General features: G+C 38.3%; 1 protein-coding gene across 2 annotated transcripts in view; it reads right to left on the bottom strand.

Moving 5' to 3' along the window:
- ZYG11B (zyg-11 family member B, cell cycle regulator) overlaps positions 1 to 17,825 on the bottom strand; it is a 95,924-nt gene extending 78,099 nt beyond the window's left edge. The window contains exon 1 of one of the 2 annotated variants that reach the window (XM_063106939.1): positions 17,595 to 17,825. In XM_063106939.1, the coding sequence (XP_062963009.1) occupies positions 17,595 to 17,624 (30 nt within the window). In that variant the 5' untranslated portion in view covers positions 17,625 to 17,825. The remainder of the gene's footprint in view (positions 1 to 17,594) is intronic. The other variant, XM_063106938.1, reaches the window with a different exon arrangement.
- Positions 17,826 to 27,448: the final 9,623 nt, after the last annotated feature.

Below are 27,448 nucleotides of genomic sequence, written 5' to 3'. Positions count from 1 at the left end.
GTGATCAAGTCCTCCCCTATTATCATAATCAGATGCTTCCTCTATTACTCTGGAGTGTGCTTTGTGGAGAGAAAGGACCTCCTTTTTTTTTTTTTTTTTTGGTCGCCACTGGTGCCTCTCCTTGTGTCAATGCAGTTGAGAGTCTGGTGTGCCATCTGCACAGGGGCTATGACTGCTGCTATAGAGACTAGCCACTTTTGTAGCAGCCATGGCAAGTGCACTGGCTATGGTGGGCTACCTATGTGAAAATGGTGTTTTTGGTGTGCTCTTTACCTGGTTGCAGCTGGGTTCATCTTCCCCTGGCTCCATGCCTGGGACCCCAGTGGGGCCTGGGGCAGTGGCGGCAGCTTGCCTAGTTGCAGCTGGGTTCGGTTTCCCCGGGCCCCAGGCATACTTTTGACACACATTATCTTATTTAAGCCTCACAACAGTCTTGTGGAGCTGCTATAATAGACACCATTTGGTATATGAGGATACTGGAGCTCAGAAAGAATAATGTACCCAAATTCATCTACTTAGAATGTGGCAGAATTGGGCTTTGAACCAAAGTCTTTAATGCCAAATACCATGCCCTTTCTTTTGCCCATAAGGCCCCACTTGGGTGAAGGAGGGAAAGAGTGGAGAGAAGGGAAGTTGAGACAAAAAATAAATCCAAAATTTAAAATAGCCATTAGCCAGGAAAAAGTGTGTGTGTGTGAGTGAGAGAGAGAGAGAGAGAGAGAGAGAGAGAGAGAGAGAGAGTGTGTGTGTGTGTGTGTGTGTGTGTGTGTGTGTGTGTGTGTGTGTGTGTGTGTGTGTGTGAAGAAAGAGGCCACAATAAAGCACATGGGACAAATGTTATCATTTGGGGAACCTGGGAGAATCCTACATGAGAATTCTTTGTATTATTTTTACAACTTTTTGTAAGTCTAAAATTGTCAAAATAAAAAGTTAGAAAGAGAGACAAAAATAGTGATTAGTACTCCCATGATCTCACTGACAAAACTGATAAGAATACCGAGCAAGACATTATTTCTTCAGGGTCATAGTGAGTTTGTCTGCTTAGGCAAGTACAGAAATAGAACTAATTAATGCTTTGGTGAAAGAACTGGGCTGAATGTACAGATTTTAATATCACCCCCTAGTGGTGACAGCTGAGTCCTAAGAATAGATAAAAAATAGATAATAAAGTGATCAGAAGAGATAACTAAGTAATCAACTACCTCAAGTATAGCAGGCAGAGTGATATGGTTCCTGAGCAGTGGCTGAAAAGATATCCTATGGCAACTAGAATAAACAATTTCAGCCTGAAAAAAACAGTGCAGCCCATCTTTAAGTTTTCAGTTAACATGGTGTTTTCTTGAACATGAAATAGCCCTGATAATGGTGAATTGTTCAAATAAAGTTTGCCCAGATTGGTCACCCCAAATATTTCTGGTTATAGTATAAATTTTCACAATTTTTCTGGACATTAAAGATTTAACAACAATCTTTAAAACACCCTTACTCCTGGATCTAGTACTTCTTCATCCAGGAATATATAAAAATTTTTTTAAAAGGAAATAATCAGAAATATGAACAAAGTATTTATACAAAGAGGTTAATCACAGTTTTTCTGACCAAAAAAGCCCAACACACAAACAAATGTCTAAAATAGGGGGAATCCCACACAGGTCAGCTCCCCCTCCCCCCAACCAAAGACAAGGAAATGGTAATCAAATTATGGCATATCAACTCTGTAGAATATTATACAACAATTTATATGTTTCTGAGTAACTTTTGAAGACAAGGCAAAACACTAAGAATAAAATATTAATCTAAGCTAAATAAAAACAATATATGCAGCAGGATTTCAATTATACATCTATACAGATATAGGAAATGATACTGCCTGAAAATTTACTTCAGAATGTAAGATAGGGGGCCGGCCCGTGGCTCACTCGGGAGAGTGTGGTGCTGATAACACCAAGGCCACGGGTTCGGATCCCATATAGGGATAGCCGGTTAGCTCACTGGGTGAGCGTGGTGCTGACAACACCAAGTCAAGGGTTAAGATCCTCTTACCGGTCATCTTTTTTTTTTTTTTTTTTTTTAATAAGTCATTTTTTTCTTTTTTAATGGATTCTTCTACTTCTTTTTTTTGTCTTTTTCATGACCAGCACTCAGCCAGTGAGCGCACCGGCCATTCCTATATAGGATCCGAACCCGCGGCGGGAGCGTCACTGCGCTCCCAGTGCCGCACTCTCCCGAGTGTGCCACAGGCTCGGCCCTTACCGGTCATCTTTAAAAAAAAAAAAAAAAAAAATGTAAGATAGAAGAATGGGCACACAGGGAAAAAATGGCAGTGGTCATGTTCTATTGTTAAGTTGGATGCTGGGTTTTTAGATATTTGTTTACCATGTTCCATGGCTTACCTAAATGTTTCATATAGTCTTCTGAATATGTCAAATTATTAAAAATGGAAAAACATAAATAAAATTTGTGGAAATGAAAAAAGCTGCATTAATGTTTCTGTTTTTCAAATACTATAAGATATCTTAGTAACCAAAAACGATTCCAAGTTTAACAATGATGGTCATATTTTTCAATAATATATGTATTCAAACTAATATGAATAAACACTTTTTCCATTAGACTCAATAAAATTATTTTACTTTTGAATGAAAGTGTGTGTGTATAGACACAAACATATACATATATACATGTACACATGTATATATATATCATACACTTTTACTTTTCCTAAATTGGCCATAATGTAACTTCTCACCACTGATCTTATACCCTTTCCCTAAGCAACCTTACATTCCCCAGAGCCTTTACCATCTAATAATGCTAGACTGATTGGGAAAGAGGTTTTAGAGGAGTTTTCAGGGAAAAGGAAGGGGAGCAGCTATGATGTTTAAGGGAAGTACATAGGAAATAAAAAAGGAACTTCGAGAAGTATATCTACGAACTCTATTCTACTTCATGATATTTCAAGAAATGTCAATAAAAATTCTGAGTTATTTTGAAACTTTTTTTTTTTTTTTTTGCTAAGAGTCTTACTGGATCAAAATGATTTTTTGGTCATAGGATTATGTTCCAAAGATCATGACATTGCTCTGAGATTAGACCACAAATATTACATAAGCAATTATAGACTTTCTCCTACTATCAAAGCTAGGTGTATACATATATCCTCTCTTCTGCTCCCACCTTTGGATACCACGGAGCAGAGCCTTAAAAGAACAACAACAAAAAATTTTTAAAAAGAAGGAAAGAATGACTGCACTGTAAGGGGGGTCAGAAGAGGTCTTGACATGACACCACCTATGGCAGGCACAGAAGGCTCACAAATGTTGAAGAAAAGAAAGAAAAGTTAGTAATAACAAGGGGAATCCTCGCCATTATAACATCTGCCTAGCACTTAGTTTATAAAGCCCTTTCAAAACAATCATTACAACTCTGTAAGGTAACGAGAACAGATTATTTCTGTTGGGGAAACAGAGGTTCACACAAGGAAAGCTACTAGTGGCAACCATGCCTCCCTTTCTTTATATTTGCTGTTACCTCTTCCTTAGAATTCCCTTCCCCACCTGCTAATCTATCCAATTTCTACTCATTCTGTAAGAGCCAGTACCTATGGTCCACTACTCCATGAAGCTGTTTCTCATAACCCAAAAAACAGATGTAATCACACTACACTTTGTATATAGTTATATTACAGTTCTCTACTGTGTAACCTATTTGTTTAGATGTCTATTTCCCCCTCTAGACTACGAATTCAAGGAAAATCAGTAGACCTCAAATGTTGTCTATGGCCCACTTAGGTGGGGCAAAAATCTCAGAGCCTACCTAACCCCTCCTTGTTACTAAGTTGTACTGGAAAACAGTGATAAAAATAAAATATCACTTTGCAAAGGAATATTTCATAATACACTTTAACAATAAGAAAATGGACGTTTTCAGTTAGCTCAGTTGGTTAGAGTGTGGTGCTGATAACAAGGTCTGGAATTAGATCCCTGTACTGGCCAAAAAAGAAAAAAGAAAATGAATGTTTTTTATTTGAGTAACAGTTCGTTCTCATGTTTCAATTTGGAAATTTTTAAGTCAAAAGTACTACTAATGCAAATATGCATCACCACATACTAGAGTTAACCAAATAAACCAAAACAAATGAAATCAATAATAAAGTTAATAATTCATAATTAAGAAACAAAACCAACAACAATCTACCACCAACTCAAGAAAACATTTCTGATGCACTTATTACAAAGCTCTCTCCCAAGATATTATAGGAATTCAACAAACTACATTTGTACATACATAGTAGGAGCTGAGAACACTTCCAAATGTCAGGTAGACTTCTTAATAAACATTTGAGTTCTCAGTAAACTCTAGTAATCTGCTAACTTTAATTTTATGATTACTAAATCATAAAAATCCTTAATATCTCACTTAGTAGTTCTCTGGTATGGAGCCCTTAACAGTATATAAAAATCAAGTCTGGGGAATTGTATCATTTGCCAGTCCCTAGGAGTTATGGAAAGGATTCTTGGAAGAGTTCATGACCCATCAGAAGGAGCTCTGTGTCCCACACATTGAAAACACCAAGGTTAAAAACCATTCTTTATCCACTTCTGTACCCCCTCCTCAGACAGAGTAAATACTATGTCTATTGAGTAAGGAATAAGCATGAATAAATGAACCACCTATAAGCAGATCCCCTGTTTTTTAACTATAGCTTCTCATAAAAACATGGCATAACCTGGGAAAATAAGGCAATGAAGACAGGGCAAAAAAGGAATTCCATATCATTAGCTCTTCCTAAACCTTTTCATGGCTTTCTTTTAATCTTTTTTTCTCCCCCTTTCTGGCCTTATACTCTCCTTCCTTGAAGTATTTAGTCATTTCTGTAGTTTGAATGTTTGTCCCCTCCAAAGCTCTTATTGAAGCTTATTCCCAAATATGATATTCGAAAGGTGGGGCTTTAAGAGGTGAGTGGATCATGAGGCCTATGCCCTCCTGAATGGATTAATCATTCATGGGTTAATGGACTAATGAGTTATCATGGGAGTAGACTGGTGGCTTTATAAGGAGACGAAGAGAGCATATTAGCATGCTCTTGCTCTCTTGCCATGTTATACCCTGCACCACCTCGAGACTTGGCAGAGTCCCCACCAGGAAGAAGGCCCTCGCCAAATGCACAACTTCAAATTTGGACCTCCCAGCCTTCAAAACTGTAAGAAATAAATTCATTTCTTTATAAATTACCCAGTTTCAGGTTTTATGTTATAAGCAACAGAAAACTGATTCAGTCATATACACAACACTCAACTGAGGCATTCTCACTTTCCCATAATTTAATTATTTATTTTGTTAGATATCTATGAATATTGTATATATTTTAAAGCTTCATTCTGTTACTATACTGCCAGAGCCATGTCAAAGAAGCATTTCAACATTCTGAGCAGCAGCCCATCTATTTCTACCAAGTTGGAATATGAGGGACACTGACAATTGACTACATATCATAATTGTGGTCTACTATTAGAGGGGACAGGGGCTTCCACTGATACTGGTACAATGAAAAATGAAAGAGATTCTCATAGATCAGATATCTTTTATACTTGGGAACTGAAGCTCCATAATACGCATCCAATAAATTACTTGTTGAATGAATTAATAAAATTACTGGATGGATAACTTGTCTCAAACTCATTTCTCCTCACAACACTACTTCAGGAAATATCTGATACAAAAAGTGTTAAAAATTGTCTTAATTTCTCAAAGACAGACCTGTGGACTTCGGAATCTCTGAGTAATGAGGTCTATGTTTTAATTACAAAGAAAAATACCCTTTATGGACGATGCTGACAACAACAGCTTAATAGCAAAGAAAGCATATTCACATTCTTTATTTCATTTGATACTCACAATAACCTTATGAAGTAAAAGGAAAAATATTGCGAATTTCATTTTATAGATAAGGCAGATCAGGCACAAAAATGAAGTGTTCTCTCTAGAGGAATCATGGTTTAGAAGGAAGAATACTGGAACTGGATTTGAATTCTAGTGGTGTCACATTGGGCAAATTATCTAGCTTTTCTGACCTGCAGTTCTGTCTTTTGGAGAATGGGAATAACCTTTGTACTTATCTCATGATGCTGTTGTCAGGATAAAGTGGGAAGAGCAGTTAAACTCAGTAAATCTTCCTTCAGTAAGTGTTCCCTTATTAGCCATAATCTTGCACAAGTAATATAAATTTGAGCCTCAGCTACACAGGATGGTATGTTCATGGTTATATATTCTCAAGAGACTTTTCCCATCCAGAATCGATATCAAGACAAACAAGATTCTTTTTATCCCTATACCATCAGGCAGGTATTATCTTAATCTATCTTTTCACCAAGAATGTAGGTCTTTTAGAGTCCTGGCTTTATGTAGTGGTCTCAGTTCCAACTCATATGAATCACACTCAAGATGTCATCTCCTACCTGAAAGATTCCTAGACTGACAAATCCTTCAACAGAACACAATGGCTCTGATAGAGCTTTTTTGGATTCCCGAGGATTTTTTTTCCTAAAGATTGGGCCAGAAACCAGGTGACCACAAAGATTACAAACTTGACGATCTTATAATAAAAATAATTTTATTGACATCTTTCTGAAGGACTGTGTAATACTGTGATGAAGAGTATGGGCTTAGGAGTCAGACTGCCTGGATTAAAATGCCAGCTCTACCATTTACAAAACTATATAACCCTAGGCAAAGTAGTTAATCTCCCTGCACCTCAGTTTCTTGATCTGTAAAATATAGACAATAACAGTACCTACATCACAAGATTTTTCTCAGCATTAAATAAATTCTAAGTGCAAAACACTTAGAACAGTGACTGGCATATATTAACTGCTCAATAAATGTTAGCTATTATTATAGAATATAAGCTCCATAGAAAAATACTATGTTGTGTTCACTGCTATATTCCCAGAGCCTAAAACAATGCCTAGTACATAGTGGGCACTAAATGTTTATTGAATGAATAAATGGACAGTCAAGACAAATTTACTGTTAGGTGTATAGTGCTTAATTGCCACTAGAGAAATAGACACATGTTCAGAGAGAAATATTAAGTCCCAAGTGTAGTCTTGAAATTAAAAATGGGATTGAAAAGCTGACAAGTATCATCTGAGTTTACAGGTACATATATAAGAAACTTCAGATATCAGACATCACTGACTCCTCATTGTAGTACTTCATGGGAAATCTCTCTTTTCTTTTCGCGGCTGGCTGATATATGGATAGGACTCTGGACCTTGGTGTTATTAGCACCACATGGTAAACAACTGAGCTAACTGGATCTCCTCTTCATTTATAGGTGTTTTCTTTGTTTTGTTCTTTTTCACTTGTATTTTCTACTACTGATTCAAGCAAGTCAGGCTTCCAGGAATAAACATCTAATATAATCTTAGGTATGATCTAATCCCTTTACCCTCCCCCTTTCCAACCATAATCATTTTACAGATGAGAAAGGTCAAGGAGGTAGTATATCAAGGATAAAGATTTATTGAACTTTGGCATGAACTGTGGGGAGTTCTCATTTTTTAAAAACCATCAACTACTCTTCACAGATCCCTATATGCCAAATTAAAAAGCAGATAAAGCAAGTTTCTTGCATGTATCACTTCAAGGCCTGGCCAATATGGCAATCAGCTACGTGGTAAAGGGCAAGAAGATCAAGGCTTGGAAAGGTAAATAAATCTCCCTCCCTTCCATCTTAGTTCACATAATAAAGCTAGTCTATGAAACAAAACAAAAATTCGTGTCAGTCGTCACTGAGCATATCACAGGAATCACTAACTCAAAGAGATACTTTAGCATTATTTTCCTCTTAACTGCAAGTATGAGTTTTGAAATATAAAACGGTAAACAGAGAAGTGGGGTTAATAATGGAAAGAGCACTGGGCTTGCAGTAATCCTGGCTTTGCTACTTACTAGCTGTGTGACTTTAGGAAAATCAATTAACTTCTCAGTTTCCTTATCTAAAAAACTGAAGCTACACCTCTACCTTGACTACTTCACAAAATGGCAGTGAGGAATAAATGGGACATGTGTGAAAATGTCTTTAAAATGCTAAAGTATGACTTGCCTTAAAAAAAAAAAAAAAAGCTAAAGAACTGTGCAAATAGTAACATATTTCAAATGAAGGGTCCCTGGTATAAAAAACTGGGTAATGCATTCATGGAGGTAAGAGCTCAAGCTTCCACAAAATTTAAACCTACATAAGCATCTTGCCTAGATCCCACAGTACTACAGCTAATAGAATGTATCTAGTTTACTACAGTACTTACCTTTAATTTACTAGAATCTTACTACCTTTTCTTTTAGAGATGGAAGGAATTACAGAGAGAATTTAATATAACCTTTTCATTTAAAAATGGAGGCATAGAGAGGTGAAATGTTTTGCCAAAGGTTACAAGGCCTATGAAAAGAAAATAACTAATAGTACACAACCAAGAACATTCAAATTTCTTAAAATGCCCTTAGAAAAGAAGAATATGACATTGAACAGGCATTAAGATACTAAAGAGCTAAGAAAAATGCTTATACAAAGGAGAGCTGAAGACAGGAAAATAGGGAAAAACAAAACAAAAAAGATCTTTATATAGAGCTAATAAAAAATTTTTTAAAATAATTAACCACCCCTCTAGATTTACCAGTAACTGATTCTTTACTATCTGAGTTTAAATATTCTCTTCTCTGGAAGGACACCTCCACAAATTATAGACAAGTGACTTACAAGTGTTTTATACAAAAGGATAATGCTTTTCAATTCATCCCCAAATCACTTGGTTTTCTCCCCAACGCTTCCTGCTAAACCCTTGTAGACAGAACATTTACCCTAGGTCAAAAGTACCACATAGGCTAGTAAGAGAAATGACCTGATCCAACATTTTTTATGTATGGCTGGCTGGTAAGGGGATCTGAACCATTGACCTTGGTGTTACCAGAACCAGGCTCTAACAAGTGAGCTATCTAGCTAGCCTCGATCTAACATTTCTTACCCATCAAATCTCTTTTTCCCATCAGAGGACCTGTACAGAGTGTTCAAATTTTTTTCTTCTTCACAACTCACATCTCAGTTAACACCACCTTATGGAATTCTCTACAGAAAACACATTCTTTTACTAAACAAATACTTACCTACTTACTATGTATGTGTTAATCACTATGCTAAGTGCTTAAACATGAAGTTCAAAAAACACAGTACTGTCTCGGCCATCAAAGGGCTCACAATCTGGACAGCCAGCCAGCCTCATTAACAAACAATAATACCACCACAAAATAATTGCTGTAATCAGGGCACATACATGTACATGAGGGGCATATGGAAAGGAGTAACCCAAGGCTGCCTGAAGGTAACCGAAGGCTTCACAAAGGAGGTAGAGCATAAGGTGACACTTGAAGGTTTAATAGCCAAGAAGTGGAACAGCATTCTAGGCAAAAGAAACAGTGTAAGCAAAACTTAGAGACATGAAAAACAGCATAATGTATACTCAGTATTACTGAGCATAAAATAAAGACTTTTTTTCTCATAAAATGAGAAATAAGGCTTAGGCAGTAGAAAAGATTAGATCATAAGGGTCCTAGTATACTATGCAAAACACCTTCATTCAACATTCATTTGCTTTGACCCTACTATGTGCTAGATATCACCAAATACACAAGATATAGATATTTGTAGATCCAGCACTGTCCATATGTATGGTTGCTGCCTTAGTGCAGTACAATCTATGTGGTAACAGCAGTACTACAAGACCACTGTAAACTAGTAGAGCCTAAACTGCAGGCTACATAAGGAGTCCACAAACTCACATACCAAATACACCCTGCATAACATGTACACTCTCTACACAATAATATCTTGAAATATACAATATTTTCAATGCATAACACATACTGTTAGGATTAATAGAATGCAATATCCTTTTAAAATATTACTAAATTCCTACCAGCTTTTTTGCTTGTTTACCCACAATTAATGTATTCTGAAAGTATATTCCTGTAATGTTTCCCAAGGTTTTCAGTGTTAAAAAGGTATCTTTGTTGGGTTCACTGCCTCAGACAACAGGGAGAAACAAAAAAATTCTGAGTAGGAAAAATGACATGCCCTCAATCTTTTTTCCCTCTTTCCATCCTTGCCTTGTTACTGTTGGAGAACTTTCGTTTCATTCATTTATGAGCCTGAACAATCTTAATTACAATTAGTAAGTGACAGAGTAGTACTAGTAGCATAATTTGTCAAAGAAATACTTAAATGCTGAAGACATAGATATTCTCCTTCAAAGTGCTTTATAAAAGTGATTTGGCAGTATGGATCAAGAAACATAAAATTATACATACACTTTGACCAATTTTCTTTCAATAAATATGAATTACTTTTAGAATGAAAACAATGGTACAAATCTTTAAAATACCTGAATTCAGTTCAGATTCCTACAGTCTCATGGCTTAGGGGTCAGACAAATCTGCGTTTGAATCTACTGCTAATACTAACTAGCTGTATGATCATTCGAAAGTTACTTGGTTTCTCACAGCCTCAGTTTCTTACCTGTGCAGTGAGAAAACATCAACCTCATGGAGCTGTAAGATTAATCAGTACATCACCTAATACACTGTGTACTCACGAAATGAACTCTACTGTGTGAGATCATGCTCCTCTAAATAAATGTCTCAGCATTCAAGACTTTTGTCCTTAACATTGTTTTTCTATTTTAATTAGCACTAAAAAGTTCCACTGCACCACCAAAAATAAAATTAAAATGTTCCACTACAAATACTAATACTACTTGTGCCACTTTTTAGTTAAGTGTGCTTTTAAGAGCTAGCTTTAAAAACTATGAAAAAAAGCAGTGTTTTAGCCAGCATTTTCCAATTCATGGACGGTCTATAGGTTCATGTGATTAAATTCAATATTGATGTCTATTTCAATTTGATATTTTTGAATATTTAATAAAATAATTATCTAAGGGCCGACCCCGTGGCTCACTCGGGAGAGTGCTGCGCTGGGAGCGCAGCAGCGCTCCCACCGCGGGTTCGGATCCTATATAGGGATGGCCGGTTGGCTCACTGGCTGAGCGCGGTCACAAAAAAGGACAAAAAAAAAATAATAATAATAATAATTATCTAAAATTTTCTCCTTTGAAAACAAAATAGTTTGAGAGTATCCAAAAATTTATACACTGAACATGTCTGAACTAGCGGAAATTAGGAGGCTAACTCATGATATAGTCATTCAACTGTTATACTTCACCTGAACATCACAGTAGTTTTAAAGTATATTTATTCTTACAATAATCCGTTAAAGACAGTATATGTAAGTCACATTGATGATGAAATAAAAAAGAAAATGAGTGTATTGATCTGATCAGGATTCTTAAATGATATATCAAGATATCTCAGTATTTTTCTAAGTGTTAAAAATAAGAAGTATGGTGATAGTTATATCCAGTTTGGATTTTCATTTATTGGAAATAAACTCTCCATACTTCCAAGATTATAATTGGGGAAACAGGCTTGCAACTAGCAGCCTGGAACTCTTCCTTTTATTTTGTCATTTAGAAACAAAACAGAACAATCATAAAAATTTCATTTTTTAAATACAAAAATGCAAGAGTTATAAATTTAAATTTTGAAAAAGTCAGTTCTTGTCTATTTTGATGCCATATAGTTTCAATCTACATTTTAATAAACATTCACTTTAAAATCTGATAAATAATGCTTTATCTTATGTTAATACATCATTTGTTAAACAGGAAAAGGCTGAAATTTGTTTTAATATATTTTAACATTTAATATTTTAATATATTTTATATTCTGTTTAATGTATTAAATGAACTATATGTGTAATTTTAAAATAAAATGTATTTTACTTAAAATTACTCCTTTCTCATACCACACAAAAACCATTTTTAAAATGACCTTGGAAATGATTAAGCATGACCTCTATTATAAACAAATTTAATAAAAAGGACTAAAAAGTAACAACATTCTATTTAATAGATTACCACGACTACTTTGAAATTGGGAACCATAAAAAGTTTAATATAGAGTACCATGAGTAAAATTTGATAAAAAGTATCTCAGTAACTTAAGATAATTTTACTTAGAGAAATTCAGTACAAGATATTCTGAAAATGACTGGAATGACTATCCCAAAGAGAACAAAGTAATTGAGTCTTATTTGTAAATTTTAGTGAAATAGGAAGTGATTCTGTCTCATATACAATTGTTTCCATGGACACGATTTATCATCTATGGAAAATAACTACCTACGTAGAATAATTGTTTAATTTAGAAATTATTTTAGTCAGCTAATAACTAGAATGAGACCTCCCAGAACCATGGTTTAAAGACATATACTTTGAAGGGATTTCAATTTGCTTATTTATTCCTCACATACACATCCTTTTGCCAGTTTCAGGAACATATTTACTGATATTAATACTAACCTCCATCTTTTTAGCTCAAAATGTCACTATCATAAGAAAAAAAAAAAAGTTGATAGCCCCATATACAACCCCCCAGGGGGCAGATCATTATTGCCTGGGAATTATTTTCCTTTTGCTGTATCTGTGTAGGCCTTGTCATGACTAGGAATATACACTCTTCACAGACAAACTCCCTGTCTTCTATACATCCTCCACACTCTGAAGCCCTAGTGAAACACTGTGTACTCAGAATGGGCCAAAGATGTGCTCCTGGAACTGAATTCTTATAAAAGAGCATTGTTAAAACAAGACACTGCCCCTTGCTTGATCTCCAGCTTTCTACTTGAAAAGATGTGAAAAGATGTGTGTGTACGTCAGTGTATTTTTCGCATGGTGACTAATGCTTAATGTAACCTATACTCAGCCATTACAGGGCAATAAAGACAATATCAGCAACAACAAAAAAAAATAATAATAAATAAGATTGGGAAGTGCTAATTCCCTAATATTTGACCTTTGGGAGACCTACTGTTTGTAAATAAAGGACTTTGGTACAGTGGATGTACTCTGCTTTAATAGTCTCATAAATCTCTAAAGGCAGCATACATGAAAACTGAGGACCGGTGAACAAAATTGCAATGCTGTTAGTGATTTCACACTTCTTCTATAACTCTGTAGGGATGCCTCTATGGAAAATTAACTTAGCCAAAAAGAGGTATGACAGATCTTCAAATATTATTTCCTAAACTCTTATTCCTCCAATTGAAATCATCACCACTGTAACTAGATAAAGATGAAAGTTCACACATTTACTTTTCACCTAGACTAGTGCAACAGCTCTCCCCTTTCCAAACCATGTTTCATAGTGCATTTAGACTGTTCATCCTCAAAATCTTTTCTTGATTATGATACTCCTTCACACACAAAAAACCTTTCAAGATACTCAGGGTCTTTACAATGAAGCCAAAACTCCTTAGCCTATGATTCAAGGTACTCCATGATCTGATCCTAGGCTCACCTCGTTTCATTTCCTACAGCATCTGCAATGTTAGAATCATATATTTCCCAGAATACATCACACCTGCTTCTGTCTCAGCTTCTATGCTCAAACTGGTTGCTTTGCCAGGAATGGTTTTTCTTCCCAAATTCTTACCCAATAAAACTTCACTTGTTAAAACGCCCAGTTCAAATGTCCCATTCTCAACAAAGCCTCCCTGAATTTCTGGTCATCCCCAAAGTCATTCATTCATTCAACAAATATTTTTTCAGCATTTATTGCGGACTAGACATTTACATAGGTGTTGAAGATGTAATGATGAGCCAAACAAACATGGTCTTTACCTTTATAGAGCAAATACCTATCTCAATGGAGTGCCATGAGGATTAAATGAGATAAAATATGTAAAGTGCTTAAAACAGTATGTAGTACGGTCATGTTCAATAAATATTAGCTGTTAGTGTTGCTGCTTAACCATCCCATCTAAAATAGTTGCTACATATATAAAATATCACTTTATATCTTACCCTGGTTTATTTTTTCTTAGCATTTATAACTACTGTACTTCTCATAATATATTTCTAGATTTGTTTATTGTCCATCCCTCCACACACCATGCCTTTTTTTAATCACTGTAACCACAGTGCCTAGAACATGGCCTGGTCCTTAGCAGCTGGGCAAAAATCATCTCTATATCAATGATTTTTACACTCTGGAGGTAGAGACATATTCTAATCAAATAATCACAGCAAGAAATGCAAAATTACAATTGATATGTATTATATGAAAAAGAGCTACATAATAGAAAGGGGTGTGACCTACTTTTTTTTGAGGAGTAGGCAGGGCAAATAGGGTTTCCCTCAGTTCCTTAAATTGAGAACTACAGTGTATGTCAGAGTTAAAGCAGCAAAATAAGTACCACCACAGGTCATTTGCACATGCTGTTCCTTCTATCTAGACTACTCTTTCCATAACACAACTCCAATAATTTAATCCCTCAGTTCTCTACTTAAAAGCAAGATTGTCTGTGAAGCCACCTTTGACTATCCCATTCCTGATGCAGCAATTTCTCCTTTCTTAGCACATTTAAAATGTACTAAAATGGGCTCGCCAGTTAGCTTGGTTGGTTAGAAAATGTCACTGATAACACCAAGGTACAGGGTTCAATCCCTGTACCAGCCAGCCACCAAAAAAAAAAAAAAGTACTAAAACTCGTCACATTTATTTATTAATTAGGCAGCAGGCTGGGGATCTGAACCCTTTACGTTGGTGTTACAACACTGCTCTTCACATTTAAAATTACTCTACACGCGTTAAGATACAAAAAGGCAGGGACCACATTTGTTTTACTCTGATATCCTCAATGCCAACACATCAATGGCACTCCAAAAACATTGTTAGATGAATGAAAAGTAAAGATTATATCTTAAACCAGTTGTTCTCAAAGTGCGGGTCACAGACCAGCAGCATCAGCATTACATGGGTTGTCAGAAATGCAAACTCTCAGGCCCTACTCAAAACTTTACAATAATCATTCATTCAACTCTATTTATTGAGTGCCTACTAAACATAATTATTATACAAGGAAAACAAAAAAAGTAGCCTCTACAGATAATTTCCAGATCACAAAAAGCTAATATTTTGCCTTCCCTTCACTTCTTCGATACACACACTCTTACTCTGCGCACACGTGTTTCAACAAGTAATGAAAAATCAATTTAGTTGGAGGCAAAGTCCAAAACATAATCATGTCTAATATAACTGCTATGGTCTGAATGTTTGTGTCCCACCAGAATTCATATGTTGAAATCCTAACCCCCAATGTGATGATATTGGGAGGTGAGACTTTGGGAGGTGATTAGATGACCAGGGCAGAACCCTCAAGAATGAGATTAGTGTCCTTATAAAAGAAGCCCTTAGAGAGCTGCCTTGCCCCTTCCACCACGTGAGGACGCAGCAAGAAGTTGCCATCTATGAACCAGGAGGAGAACCTTCACCAAAAACCAAATCTGTGGGCACCTTTATCTTGAACTTCTCATCCTCCAGAACTCTGGGATATAAATTTCTGTTGTTTATAAGACCAAGTGTATGGTATTTTGTTATAGCAGTCCGAACGGACTAAGACAATATCATTCCAGCCTCACTGTCCTACTACACATCCTCATTCTTGCATCCTTCCATACTATATACAGGTGATCCTAAAAAAAAAAGAAGTTAATCCTACTTCCTACAATACAACCTAATTCCTTTCGACTTTCTACTCACATTCACAATGAAGCATTCTTCCACTTCCTAAAAATGATATATATAAAGCCTATTCATCTTTCAGGACCAGCTCAAATGACACTTTTGGATTGTAAATACCCAAAGAGGAGTTCATTACCCCTTCTTCTGTACACGTACATTCTCAATAGGAGCACCTACACTTCCAAAACTCTAGCAGTTTGATGTCTTGGGTAGGATGGCTCTTTATTCTGAAGAGAATATCATCTTATCTCACTAAATTTCCTTTTTGTACCAAAATTAAAATTCTCATACTCTCTTTCTGTACAGTCCATGAGTTGCCTCAAATTTCAGTTTAAGATTATACTTTCAGATGGGAAAATGAGACCATAAGTGAATCATTCAAGCACTACTTGGCCTGGGCACTGGGAATAACAAGAATAAGTAAGGACTAGTTGTCACCTAGAACTCACATTCCACAGGGAGAAACAGGATAGCACACAATGACAGTCTGATGGGTTGTGAAAGTCAAAGAGACAAAGGAGAATGACAACCTAAAAATGTAGGAGTCAGGGAGTAAGGGAGAGTTCACAGATTAAATGATTTTATAGTAAACCACTTTCCTAAACAACAGATGGAGGGAAAATAGAAACTAATATTCTAGGAGAACATGATGATCAGGACTTAGTTTTGACTAGAATGTCTTAATCCTCTCAAGAGACCAAAAATTGAGCTTGTTGCATACGATGGAGCAATTTTTTCAACAAACGTACTGCAAACCATGTGTAACCCAATTCAATGAAAAACCAGCAGAAGTCTCAATCTATTTTGAAACAGGGAGGAGAAAATTTGCAAATACAAGGTTCTCCCAGCTAAAGGCAGAGAGGGCAAAACAAATGAACCCTTCAGAAGGTATTAAAGAAACTATCACAATCTGATTGCCAAGCTGATTTTCAGTCCTCCAATGCCCTTGGTCTTTGCCTCCAAACAAAAACAAATCATTTATTCTAAGTAAGAACAGTCAAGTCTGTAAATAAGTATTTTTAAATTCTCAAACTGCATCTCCACATTAAAGGACACTCAAAATAAAAATAGATTTCAAAACATTTTTAGCTATTTCAGTCATAAGGCTAGATATCTCATAAGGTCACAATATGTAAGCCCACCCTCACTCCATCACTCGATAACACACCTCCACTCACATTTTGCAATGACACAAGATAATAAGGCTTCCAGGCTTTCTTCAACACCTCCCATCTCTTCCTTCCCCTCTCCAAAAAAGAAAAGGAAGAAGAAAGCCTGAGAATCTTTATCTGCCCGCCCTACAGCTCCTGGGAAGCAACAGCCCTCAAATTGTTCTGCTTAGACCCCTGATGCCTGTAGAAGGAAACGGGGACGACTGTGAGAGTGGGCGAGCGAGGACATTCGATAAGGGAGAGAGGAAATGTGGATGGTAGAGGACGAAGGGATGAAGGGCTTCGGAGAGGAGGGGGAAGTGGAGATAAAATGGTGAAGGGGAGTGAGAAGGGAGGGCAAAAAGCAGGAGCGAAAAACAAGAAGGAAAAAGAAGGAAGGAGTAAAGATCATAGAAGAGAGAAGAAGGCAAAACGGTAGAGGAGAGAAGGAAGGGTTAAACGACGAGGAGGCGGCGGCAAAGGAAGAGTGAAAGAGGCTGTCGCTGGGGGTGATAAAAAGGGTGTCACCGGGGAGGAGGGAGATTAAAGGGGGTGTCACCTAAAGGGGTTCACCCTAGCAGGTGGATAGGGAACACAAGGACGGAGGAGCTAGATACCGACTGGGGCGGTAACAAGGGGGTGAGGTAAAAGCAGGGAGCCCGAGGGAACACCAGAGCTAGGGAGGGGCAAGCCTGCGGGGGCTAGGGTGGCGGGCGGCTGCGGCTTGGGCAGGCCTCGCTCCCTCACCATGGCTGTGCCGGCCTGGTCCTCGGGCATGCAGCCTCGGTCCTGGGTGCGGCGGCGGGCCGGGCCCGAGCCCGCCCCCAGGCTGAGCCTGCGCGGGGGCTCCAGGAGGCTCCGGCGAGCAGCGGCTCGGGCCTTTGCCCAGGCCTCAGCCTCCTTCCCCCAGAAGACAGAAGTGCAGCAGCCGCAGCCGCAGCCCGAATCGGAGCGCAGACTCCGCCCCCGTAAGGCCCCGCCCTCTCTTGCTCGCCCGAGTTTAGCCCCGCCTCCTCTCTCAATGCGCAGACTCAGCCAAGGTATCCCGCCCCCAAGCCTGACCTCTGGATTCTCTCCCTCCCAGGCCTTTAAAGGAGCCACGCCTCCTAAAATCCTCCTAGCCTCCCTTTAAAAATAATAAGAGCTTTAAATATTGTCTTGACAGAAGACTAGAGCATCCACTCGTTTCAGTCACCTATAGACCCCTGTGTCACTCATCATTATTCTTTACGATTTTCGCTTTTGGTTCACTGTCATTTACTACTATTGTAATTCTTGGTGATTTCAACATTCTCGAAGATGACTCTTTCGATTCTCTGGCTTCTCAGGTTCTTCTCCAGAGATCACCCTTGCCTTAGCCTCTCACTTCCATGCTCATTACCAATAACTGTAACCCCTCTGTAATCTCAATTTTAATCATCTGATTCCCACCACAACCTCCTTCCTTTCTAGCTCACTCCCTCTAATGCTCCAACTCCAAAAACTGTTTAACTCCACCTAAACACAAAATTAATTGATCCTACTACCTTTTCACTATTCACACTGCCCTCACATCCTGACTTCTTTCCTTAAACAGCTTAGATTCTACTGTCCTTCATGAAACTCATTCCCAGGTATTCACCATTTCTCCAGTTCTTCTCTCCTTTCTTTGTACTGATGAAACTCCAATCCTGAACCTGCAGCAAAACGGGGGAGGGTAGAGAAAAATCCAAAACCATACTAACTGGTTGACTGACTCCCTGTAAATTTGATAATCATTATCCTCAAACGGGCCCTTGATGTTTTGCTCTACTACTATATTTCTCCAGTTTCGTACAGTCTCCCACTATCCCTCCAAAAGAACTATTTCACATCTTCTGTCTCTTCAGACCTCCAGCACTTCCTCCCTTATCCTCATTTAACTGATGATTTTGCTTCCCATACACTAAGAAAATGGAGCAAACAAAAGAGAATACCCACAAGTTTCACCACACGCCATGAGTTCCAACCTACCTGTAACTCTGCCTCTATTCTGCCTTCATTTCCTCACTATAAGTAAGTTACTGTGTTTGTCTTTTAGCTAATGTCAGACCCTCTTCAGTTCTTCTCAAACTATCTGTGCTAAAAGACCCAGGTTTTCCCCCAGTCACAGACCTATACTTCGTAAAATACAATAAAAATTGATTGCTAGAAAAAATAAAATTTAAAAAGCAGACATACAAAATGCAAGCTCAGATTTTTTTTACCATCTCAACCATGTTTGTTTCTTTTTGGCTGCTGGCCAGTACAGAGATTGAACCCTGGACCTTGCTGTTATCAGCACCACGCTCTAACTAACTGAGCCAACTGTACAGTTCAGTGATATTAAGCGCATTCACATTGTTGTGCAACCATCACCACCATGCAGCTCCAGAACTCTTTTCATCTTGCCAAAATGAAACCCTATACCAATTAAACAATAACTTCCCATTCCCTCCTCCCCACAAACCCTGGCAACCACTGTTCTACTTTCTGTCTCTACAAATTTGAGTACTCTAATTAGGATTTTTTATTATTAGATCCAATAGATATAAATTTTTTTTGTTAAATTGTTATAAAAGTTATAAATTGTTCTAAATATTTACTCTCGATTTCTGCCACAAACTGGTGACAAACTATTCATAGACCATCACTAGTCCACAGACCACACTTTGAGGAGTACAGGTACTAGGTCTCAGAGACATCTATCCAGCAGTTCTCCCTCTCTCCTATGTCACCATTTTCTGTTTTTCTTTCCCATCATTATACCAACATGAATTTATTTCTTCCATCTTAAACCAATATGCAAACAACAACAAGAAACCCTCTCTTGACTCAGCTTGACCCTCTAGCTACTGCCCTATTTCTTTGCTCTCCTTTACAGCAGGGGGCCTCACAAAGGTGGCCTATACTGCACTTGATATTTTGATTTCCTTTTTCCCATTTTCTGTGGGACTCTCTCCCGTAAAGGTTACACCTCCAATACCCCACTGAAATGCTCTTGTCAAGGCCACCAGAGATGCCAATTTGCTAATAATCAATTCTCAGTCCATGTGTTACTTGACCTACCAAGAGCACTAGACACAGCTCATTACTACCTCTTCTTTGACTTCTGTAATATTTCACTCCCCTGGTTCTTTTACCTCACTGTCTGCTCCTAGTTTCTCCTCATTTCTCTGACCTCTAAATACTGCAGTGCCCCAGGCCTCAGAACTTACACTTTTTACATTTTCCATTTACACTCACTCCTTGATGATCTTATCCCATCACATTACTTTAAATATGATCTATGTAGTGATAATACCCCCAGATTACATCTTCATTCTGGACCTCTTTTCTACATTTCAGAGTTATATATCCAAACTGCCAACTAACCACCTCCTTTCATGTGTAAAATAGGCTACTATTTTTCCTAGTAGCCACCTGATAGACTTCCCCTCAAGTGCTGTTGGCCATGGCTAAATCAATAAATAGCAAAGAGAATAAGACCACCAGTATTAGCTGAGACCAATCAGATTTACTCTCTGTGTCTGATCTTTGAGTCACTTTCCCTGAAGAGCTGGTGGTAGTGGAAGTGAAACCAAACAAGTCCCATCACCCAATGCATGGCAAGCCAAATACTGACACCGGTCTTTCCAGCAGAGATAAAGGTTTATTCACAAGGCAGCCAAGAGAGAAGATGGGAGAAATAAATAAATCCACTTTCTTGACAGCAGAAAAAGGTATATTTATGGAGAAGGTGGTTGGAGTGGTGCAAAGCATGGGGGTTCATGATTGGTTAAAGAGTTTGAGGATGTTATTCAGTGATCTGCACAGGTGCAAGACATCCGTACACCTCTCCATGGGTTGCATGTTCAAAAAAATGGTGGCATTAGCATGATCTGGAGGTGGAGTTTTTGGCCCTCTGATGTCAAAATGTTGTCCATTGAACATTTGTACAGGCTCAGTAGGGATGTCTGTGGGCTCAACCAGTTTAGCCTGGTTTGGGTTGGGCCAAGCTAACTCCAATGGTCCTGCAAAACACCATAGGCAAACAACTCATGATTTCTGCACTGGTGGCATTATCTTAAAAAGCAGAGAGAAAGAAACAGAGTGAGAGGTTAGTTATGGAAATTTACTGAAACAACGAGCAATTTAAACAGGTACTAAATTTTAACTGAAAAGTCACTGGTTGCAGAAGAAAATCACCATATAAAATCAGGGATCTGCCATCAAGAAAGAATGGAGCCATAGGGCTGGCTGGTTAGCTCAGTTGGTTAGAGTGCAGTGTTATAACACCAAGATCAAGGGCTTGGATTCCCCATGCTGGCCAACTGCTAAAAGAAAGAAAGAAAGAAATGGAGACACAGTTGATCTGTAATCGATAGAACGGAATAGAAAGTCCAAATATACATGTGAATTTAGTTTCATAAAGGCAGAATTTCAAATCAGTAAGACAAAGGTGGAATTGTATTTGGTGTTAGAGTAACTGGATAACCATCTAGAAAATTTTTACTTGGATCTACACCTCATAGTTTTCACGAAGATAAATTTCAAATGTATCAAACATTTAAACGTTGGGCCGGCCCGTGGCTCACTCGGGAGAGTGCGGTGCTGATAACACCAAGGCCCCGGGTTTGGATCCCATATACGGATGGCCGGTTCGCTCACTGGCTGAGTGTGGTGCTGACAACACCAAGTCAAGGGTTAAGATCCCCTTACCGGTCATCTTTAAAAAAAAAAAAAAAACATTTAAACGTAAAGAAAAAAAAGAAAGCAAAAAATGAAGGAACTGTGGGAGAATTTTTTATAATCTCAAAGTGAGGAAGATCTTTTTAAGTATAAAACAAAACCTAAACACCATAAAAAAAAAAAAAAAAGATTGATAAATTCAGCTATATAGAAATTTTTAAAAAATGTCTGTAAGGAGGGGCTGGCCAGTTAGCTCACTTGGTTAAAGCACAGTCTGATAAGACCAAGGTCACTGGTTTGGATCCCCTTACCAGCTGGCCACCAAAAAAGGAAAAGAAAAGAAATGAGTCAAAAAATGTCTGTAAGGCAAAAGTGACCATAGTGAGAGTCAGATGACAAATGTCTATATACATATATTTGCATTTCATATCACAGGAAAATGAATAGTTTTCTTTTTTTTTTTTTTTTTTAAAAAGATGACCGGTAAGGGGATCTTAACCCTTGACTTGGTGTTGTCAGCACCACGCTCAGCCAGTGAGCGAACCGGCCATCCGTATATGGGATCCGAACCCGGGGCCTTGGTGTTATCAGCACCGCACTCTCCCGAGTGAGCCACGGGCCGGCCCATAGTTTTCAAATTTATATATAAGAGCTGAAATCAGTAAGAACAAAAATCCAATGGGAAAAATGTGCAAAAGATATGAATTGATAGTTCACAGAAAAAAACCAGAAATGGCTCTTAAGTGCTCACTCCTCATAATAAGAGAAATGCAAATTAAAATTTCTTTGAAATACTGTTTTTCAGCTATCAGATTGGCAAAGATCTTTAAGACTTATAGGACAGTTTGTGGTAACGGGGGGATGATGTTTAACAGTTACTCATATTTTATTGGTGGGAGTATAAATTGGAATATCTTCTATGGAGGATAATTTGGTGGTGGTATTTATCAAATTTTAAATGCACATTCCCTTTGACCCAGCAATTCCATTTGTAAAAATTTAATCGACACATATGCTCAAGTATATGTACAAGCCTTATTTGTAACAGCAAAATATTGGAAACAATTTGAGTGTTTATCAATACAGGCCTGGCTAAATACCAGTGTAGTCATACAATACGTAAGCTGCAGCCCTAAAAAAGAATGAGAAAGTTCTTTGTGTACTAATACAGAATGATTTTCAAAATCTATTGTTAAATGAAAAAGCAAGGTCCTAAACAGTGTGTTGCATGTTATCATACCTGTAAAAAGTGGTGGTAGTAATATACATTCATAATTACTTATATATGCATAAAATGTCCCTGAAAGAATTTAACAGAAACTGATATTATTGATCGCCTTATTGAGGGCAGGGAGAGAACTGGATGGCAGGAGATGGGTAGGAGGGAGACTTTTCATAGTTATATAGCCTTTTGTACCTTTTGATTTTTTAAATCATGAGAATGTGCTACCTTCTAAAAGCAAATAAATAAAAATTTAAAGATAATAATTTAGAGCCACATATTTATTCCATAAGTAAGATTAACTTTTTATAATGAGGAATGCCTTTATCAATGTTTCTAATTTTAAGAAGTCCTGTACAGTCTTTTATTCTTATTGAGTTAATTAGAACTAGATTAATGATTACACATTATAAGGTTGGTGAATATAGTCCACCTCCTTCGGCCAACAGAGTTTACAACTTTAAGTTAACAAATATTGTTTTCTACAGCAAACATTTTAACAAATGTAATTTCCTATGGCAATGCATATTCTCAAGATTACAAATTGATAGTCCTTGGAACTATTAAAACAAAACTTTTGATATTATTGGGAAGCTCTGCTCCTTTTGGTAAACATAAAAACTCAACTTTATGAGGAAGTATTCAGAATAAGTATATCTTTAGCCTAAATTCAATGATAAGTGGTATATAATTATGCACTATTCTTCCTTCCTTATGTATGTAAACAGAAGTTAATGGTTAATCCAGTGCTTTGCCCTCTCAAAAACATTTGTGTCCTTTCAAAATTCCTGCTATTGAAGCTTGTGGCCTCTGGTTTCAACCTAATTATAATCAAGGCTGAATCTAAGGTATTCAGGGTTTATAATTATTTCTCCAGCAAGACAATTGTTTTCAGAATTTGGAAGACTCCTTCATATTCTAAAATGATAGCTATTATTATTCAGAGAATATCAATTTGCTCTAGAAGGTAGAGTCAGAAACAAAGGAGGAAAGGGAAGCTACAGGAAGGCAGATATCAGTTCAACAAAAGGAAGAACCTTCTAAGAGTGAGAACTATCCCATCTGGAATGAGCTACTTATGAGGTATAAGCGCCTGGTCACCAGAGATGTACAAAAAGGGGCTGATTGACAAAATGTTGGGGATATGATAGAAACTCTATAATCACTAAAAAAAATTGGATTTGATGATGATTGTTAAGATTACGTCTAATGCTAAGAGTCAGGGTTTCAAGAAAGTTAAATGGAAAAAGGCAAAAGCAAAAGATTAGGAATTTCAATACAACTCACTGATTTCTGAGGCAGGATTTCCTGTTATTTTTAATATTCAGTGCCCTGAAACTTTGAGGGAAGGGGCCATTCTGAAGGTCTCCTGTCCTTTGTGAACTCTGTTGGATACTGAAAAAGACTCCCAATTAGTAAAAAATAAATGAGCTCCTCCTTAACAATTTAATGAGGGGAAAAACACACTTACTGAAGAGGATGAAATTTCAGCTGGCCACTCCCTGAGTAGGAGGTGTTAAGCTGCATTTCAATTGCTCATCACAACCCAAGATTTAGGGCAGAAGTTTTCAATAAACATCATCTACTAAAAGAACTACCCATGGTTGGTGGGCTGGCTACTCTTTACACAGAGCTAGGCAGTTACATGGAGATTTTTTCAGGGCTGGAAGTAGCAATCCATATAGTAACTCTAGCAAACTCTCACAATGTCACAGCAGACAGTTTTTTAGAAAGCAATTTATCACCCAGCCTCATAACAATCCTCTGGAGCTAGTTAGAAGGGGTTATTATCCCATTTGATAGATAAGAAAACACAGGCTCAGAGAAAGGAAATTTCACAAGTCAGCGGTGAAAGAGCTAAATCTGACCAGAGCTCATTCTACTAGCTCACAGCCTTGGAGAGGACTGGAATTTCTGTCTAGAATGGGAAGGATTAGGTGAACATGACATCTTTCTAATGCAAAGTTAATGTTCTACTATAGTGCATTGCAAATATTGTGTCTATCAGAATCACCTAGAGTGCTTGTTAAAGCAGTTTGCTAGATCCCACAGAGTTTCTGATCTATTAGGTCTTGGTTGGGGTCCAAGATTCTGCATTACTAGCATGTTCCCAGGAGATGCTGATGATGCTGGTCTAGAAAGGCACTTGAAGAGCCACTCTCCTACCGCATCCTTCCTTCCTAGTTTCCTCTATCAGATGCCAGAAGGCAAGTGAGGATGATTAGAGCAGAAAAACAAAAGGGTTTTATTCTAGACTGCTTCTGAAACACAAGTGTACTGTGATCTCAGGTAAGACTGAGACACACTACATCAGGAGTCAGAAGGGCTGAATTCTAGTTCCTGGCTCTGACACTGGGAAGGTGGGATTTGATGACCTTTAAGGCCATTTGGAACCCTGAGATGCTGAGGGTAAATCTTTCCTCTTTCTGGGGCTCCTGATGGGGGTAAGTGGTCAGAATGGGTAGCCTCCAAGTTCTCTACCAGTTCTAACATTCTGTCTCTGTGCTTATCTAGCCAGAGCTTTGATGTTTCCAGGTACTTATACTCCCAGGGTGCACAGGGAGTCACTAATATTTAACATGGGCCATAAGAATTCCGAGAAATTAGTGTGCATGGGAAGTCCTCTTTACATGATGGTTCCATAACCTCCTAACCTCATGGGGGAGCTGGCGAGAACTCCTAACTGCGCAATCGGAAACTGTCAATGTCACGGGCTGGGATCCCTGTACTGACCAGCTGCCAAAAAAAAAAAAAGTAGAAGGGGGAGGAGGAGGAGGAGAAGAGGAAGGAGGAAGAAGGAAGAAGGAGGAGGAGGAGGAGGGGGAGAAGGAGAGGAAGAAGGAAGGAGGAGAAGGAGGAGGAGGAGGTGGGGGAGGAGGAGAGGAAGGAGGAAGGAGGAAGAAGGAGGAGGAGGAGGAGGAGGGGGAGGAGGAGAGGAAGGAGGAAGAAGGGAGAGGGGAGAGGGAGGGGAGGGGAGGGGGAAGGAGAAGAAGAAGAAGAAATGTATATTAAAAGTCAATTAAGTATCTTTTCATCCTATCGTGATTAAAAAGGAACAGTGGACAGAGGGTTTTGTATGGAAGGGAAGGCAAGCAAACTCCTTGGGCTTGTCAGAACAGTGTGTAACTAAGCCTTCCTATGCGACTAGTCCGGCTGAGGCAAAGGTCTCCTGTAGGTTCCATTTTACCATGCTCTGTCTTTTATTATGTCATGAGTCCTTGCATTTTTCTGAGTTCTAATGTAAATAGATAAAGTTAACTCCTCAAGCTTGTAAACTATGTTTCAGAGAATTACATAAAGGCACAAAACATGTTTATCATAAGAAAAAAACATTAGTTTGAGAAATATGCCTGCAATTATTCACTTAATATACAAATGACCTCTCTGTTGTTGTCTCTTGCTTTTCCTTTCTTCATTCCCCAACACACTGTGAAAGCTCTGGGGTAGGAAACAGTTTGGCAGTTCAGTTTGCTTTTCCCCTCTGAAATTGCTGGGTTTAGAATAAAGGTGCCTCAGGCCGGCCCGTGGCTCACTCGGTAGAGTGCGGTGCTGATAACACCAAGGCCACAGGTTCGGATCCTATATAGGGATGGCCGGTTTGCTCACTGGCTGAGCGTGGTGCTGACAACACCAAGCCAAGGGTTGAGATCCCCTTACCAGTCATCTTTAAAAAAAAAAAAAAAAAAAAAAAAAAGAATAAAGGTGCCTCTAGCTATTTCTGATTCCAACATCAAAGTGAAGTATATTCCATAGAATAAGGGATCAAAGCCCTAGGACATAGAGTCTAAAACTTCAGAACAGGGAGGGGAAAGGAAAGCTGCCCAAATTTCTGATGTGGGGTAGGGAGAAGGATGTACCCAGCGTGTACAAGGAACTGACCATCAGGTGAAGCATTCAAGTGTTAGGGCTATATTATTATTATTTTTTTTTTAAAGATGACCGGTAAGGGGATCTCAACCCTTGGCTTGGTGTTGTCAGCACCACACTCAGCTAGTGAGCCAACCGGCCATCCCTATATAGGATCCGAATCCGTGGCCTTGGTGTTATCAGCTCTCCTGAGTGAGCCACGGGCCGGCCCTAGGGCTATATTCTAAATCAACCATTTAGGGTTGGCATTTCTCCCTTTCACTGCCGTCATCAACTAAACATATTCATAGAAGACCTTGGCTCCTGACCCAGTCTTCACTCCACTGTGGTAATTGTCAAAGTATGGTCCCCTGACCACCAATATCAGCATTATCTGGGAACTTGTTAGAAATGAAAATTCTTGAGCCACCAAGACCAACTGAATCAGGACCTCTGGGTATGGGGCCTGGCAAACTGGTTTAACAAGCCTTCCAAGTGACTCTCATTCACACTAAAGTTTGAAAGCCACTGGGCTATTGCAATCTTACAACAACTTGGGTAACTTTAACATTCACCTCAATGACCCATCCACCTCTCTGGCCTCTCTGCTCTTTGACATACTCAGTTTTACTGACCCTCCCTCCCATTTCACCTACCTACGGCCACAGCTGACCTTGGAACTAAAAATTCCTTCATATCTAAAAACATCCTACATACTCATCACAATCTCATCTTTGTACTCTCTGTGCTTTCCTTGAATAGTGAAAAATTTTCCCATGGCTTCATTGTAGACAGGGAGAGACCAGCCCTGTATTCTGATGAGTCCAAAATTTTATGCTAGCCCAAATCTTTCTCCTTAGCTCAG

This window comes from Cynocephalus volans, chromosome 8, assembly GCF_027409185.1.
Source record: "Cynocephalus volans isolate mCynVol1 chromosome 8, mCynVol1.pri, whole genome shotgun sequence".
In the NCBI taxonomy this organism is placed as follows: domain Eukaryota; kingdom Metazoa; phylum Chordata; class Mammalia; order Dermoptera; family Cynocephalidae; genus Cynocephalus; species Cynocephalus volans.
Note: the sequence above shows the minus strand (reverse complement) of the source record. Positions and strands in the feature narration are given on the sequence as shown.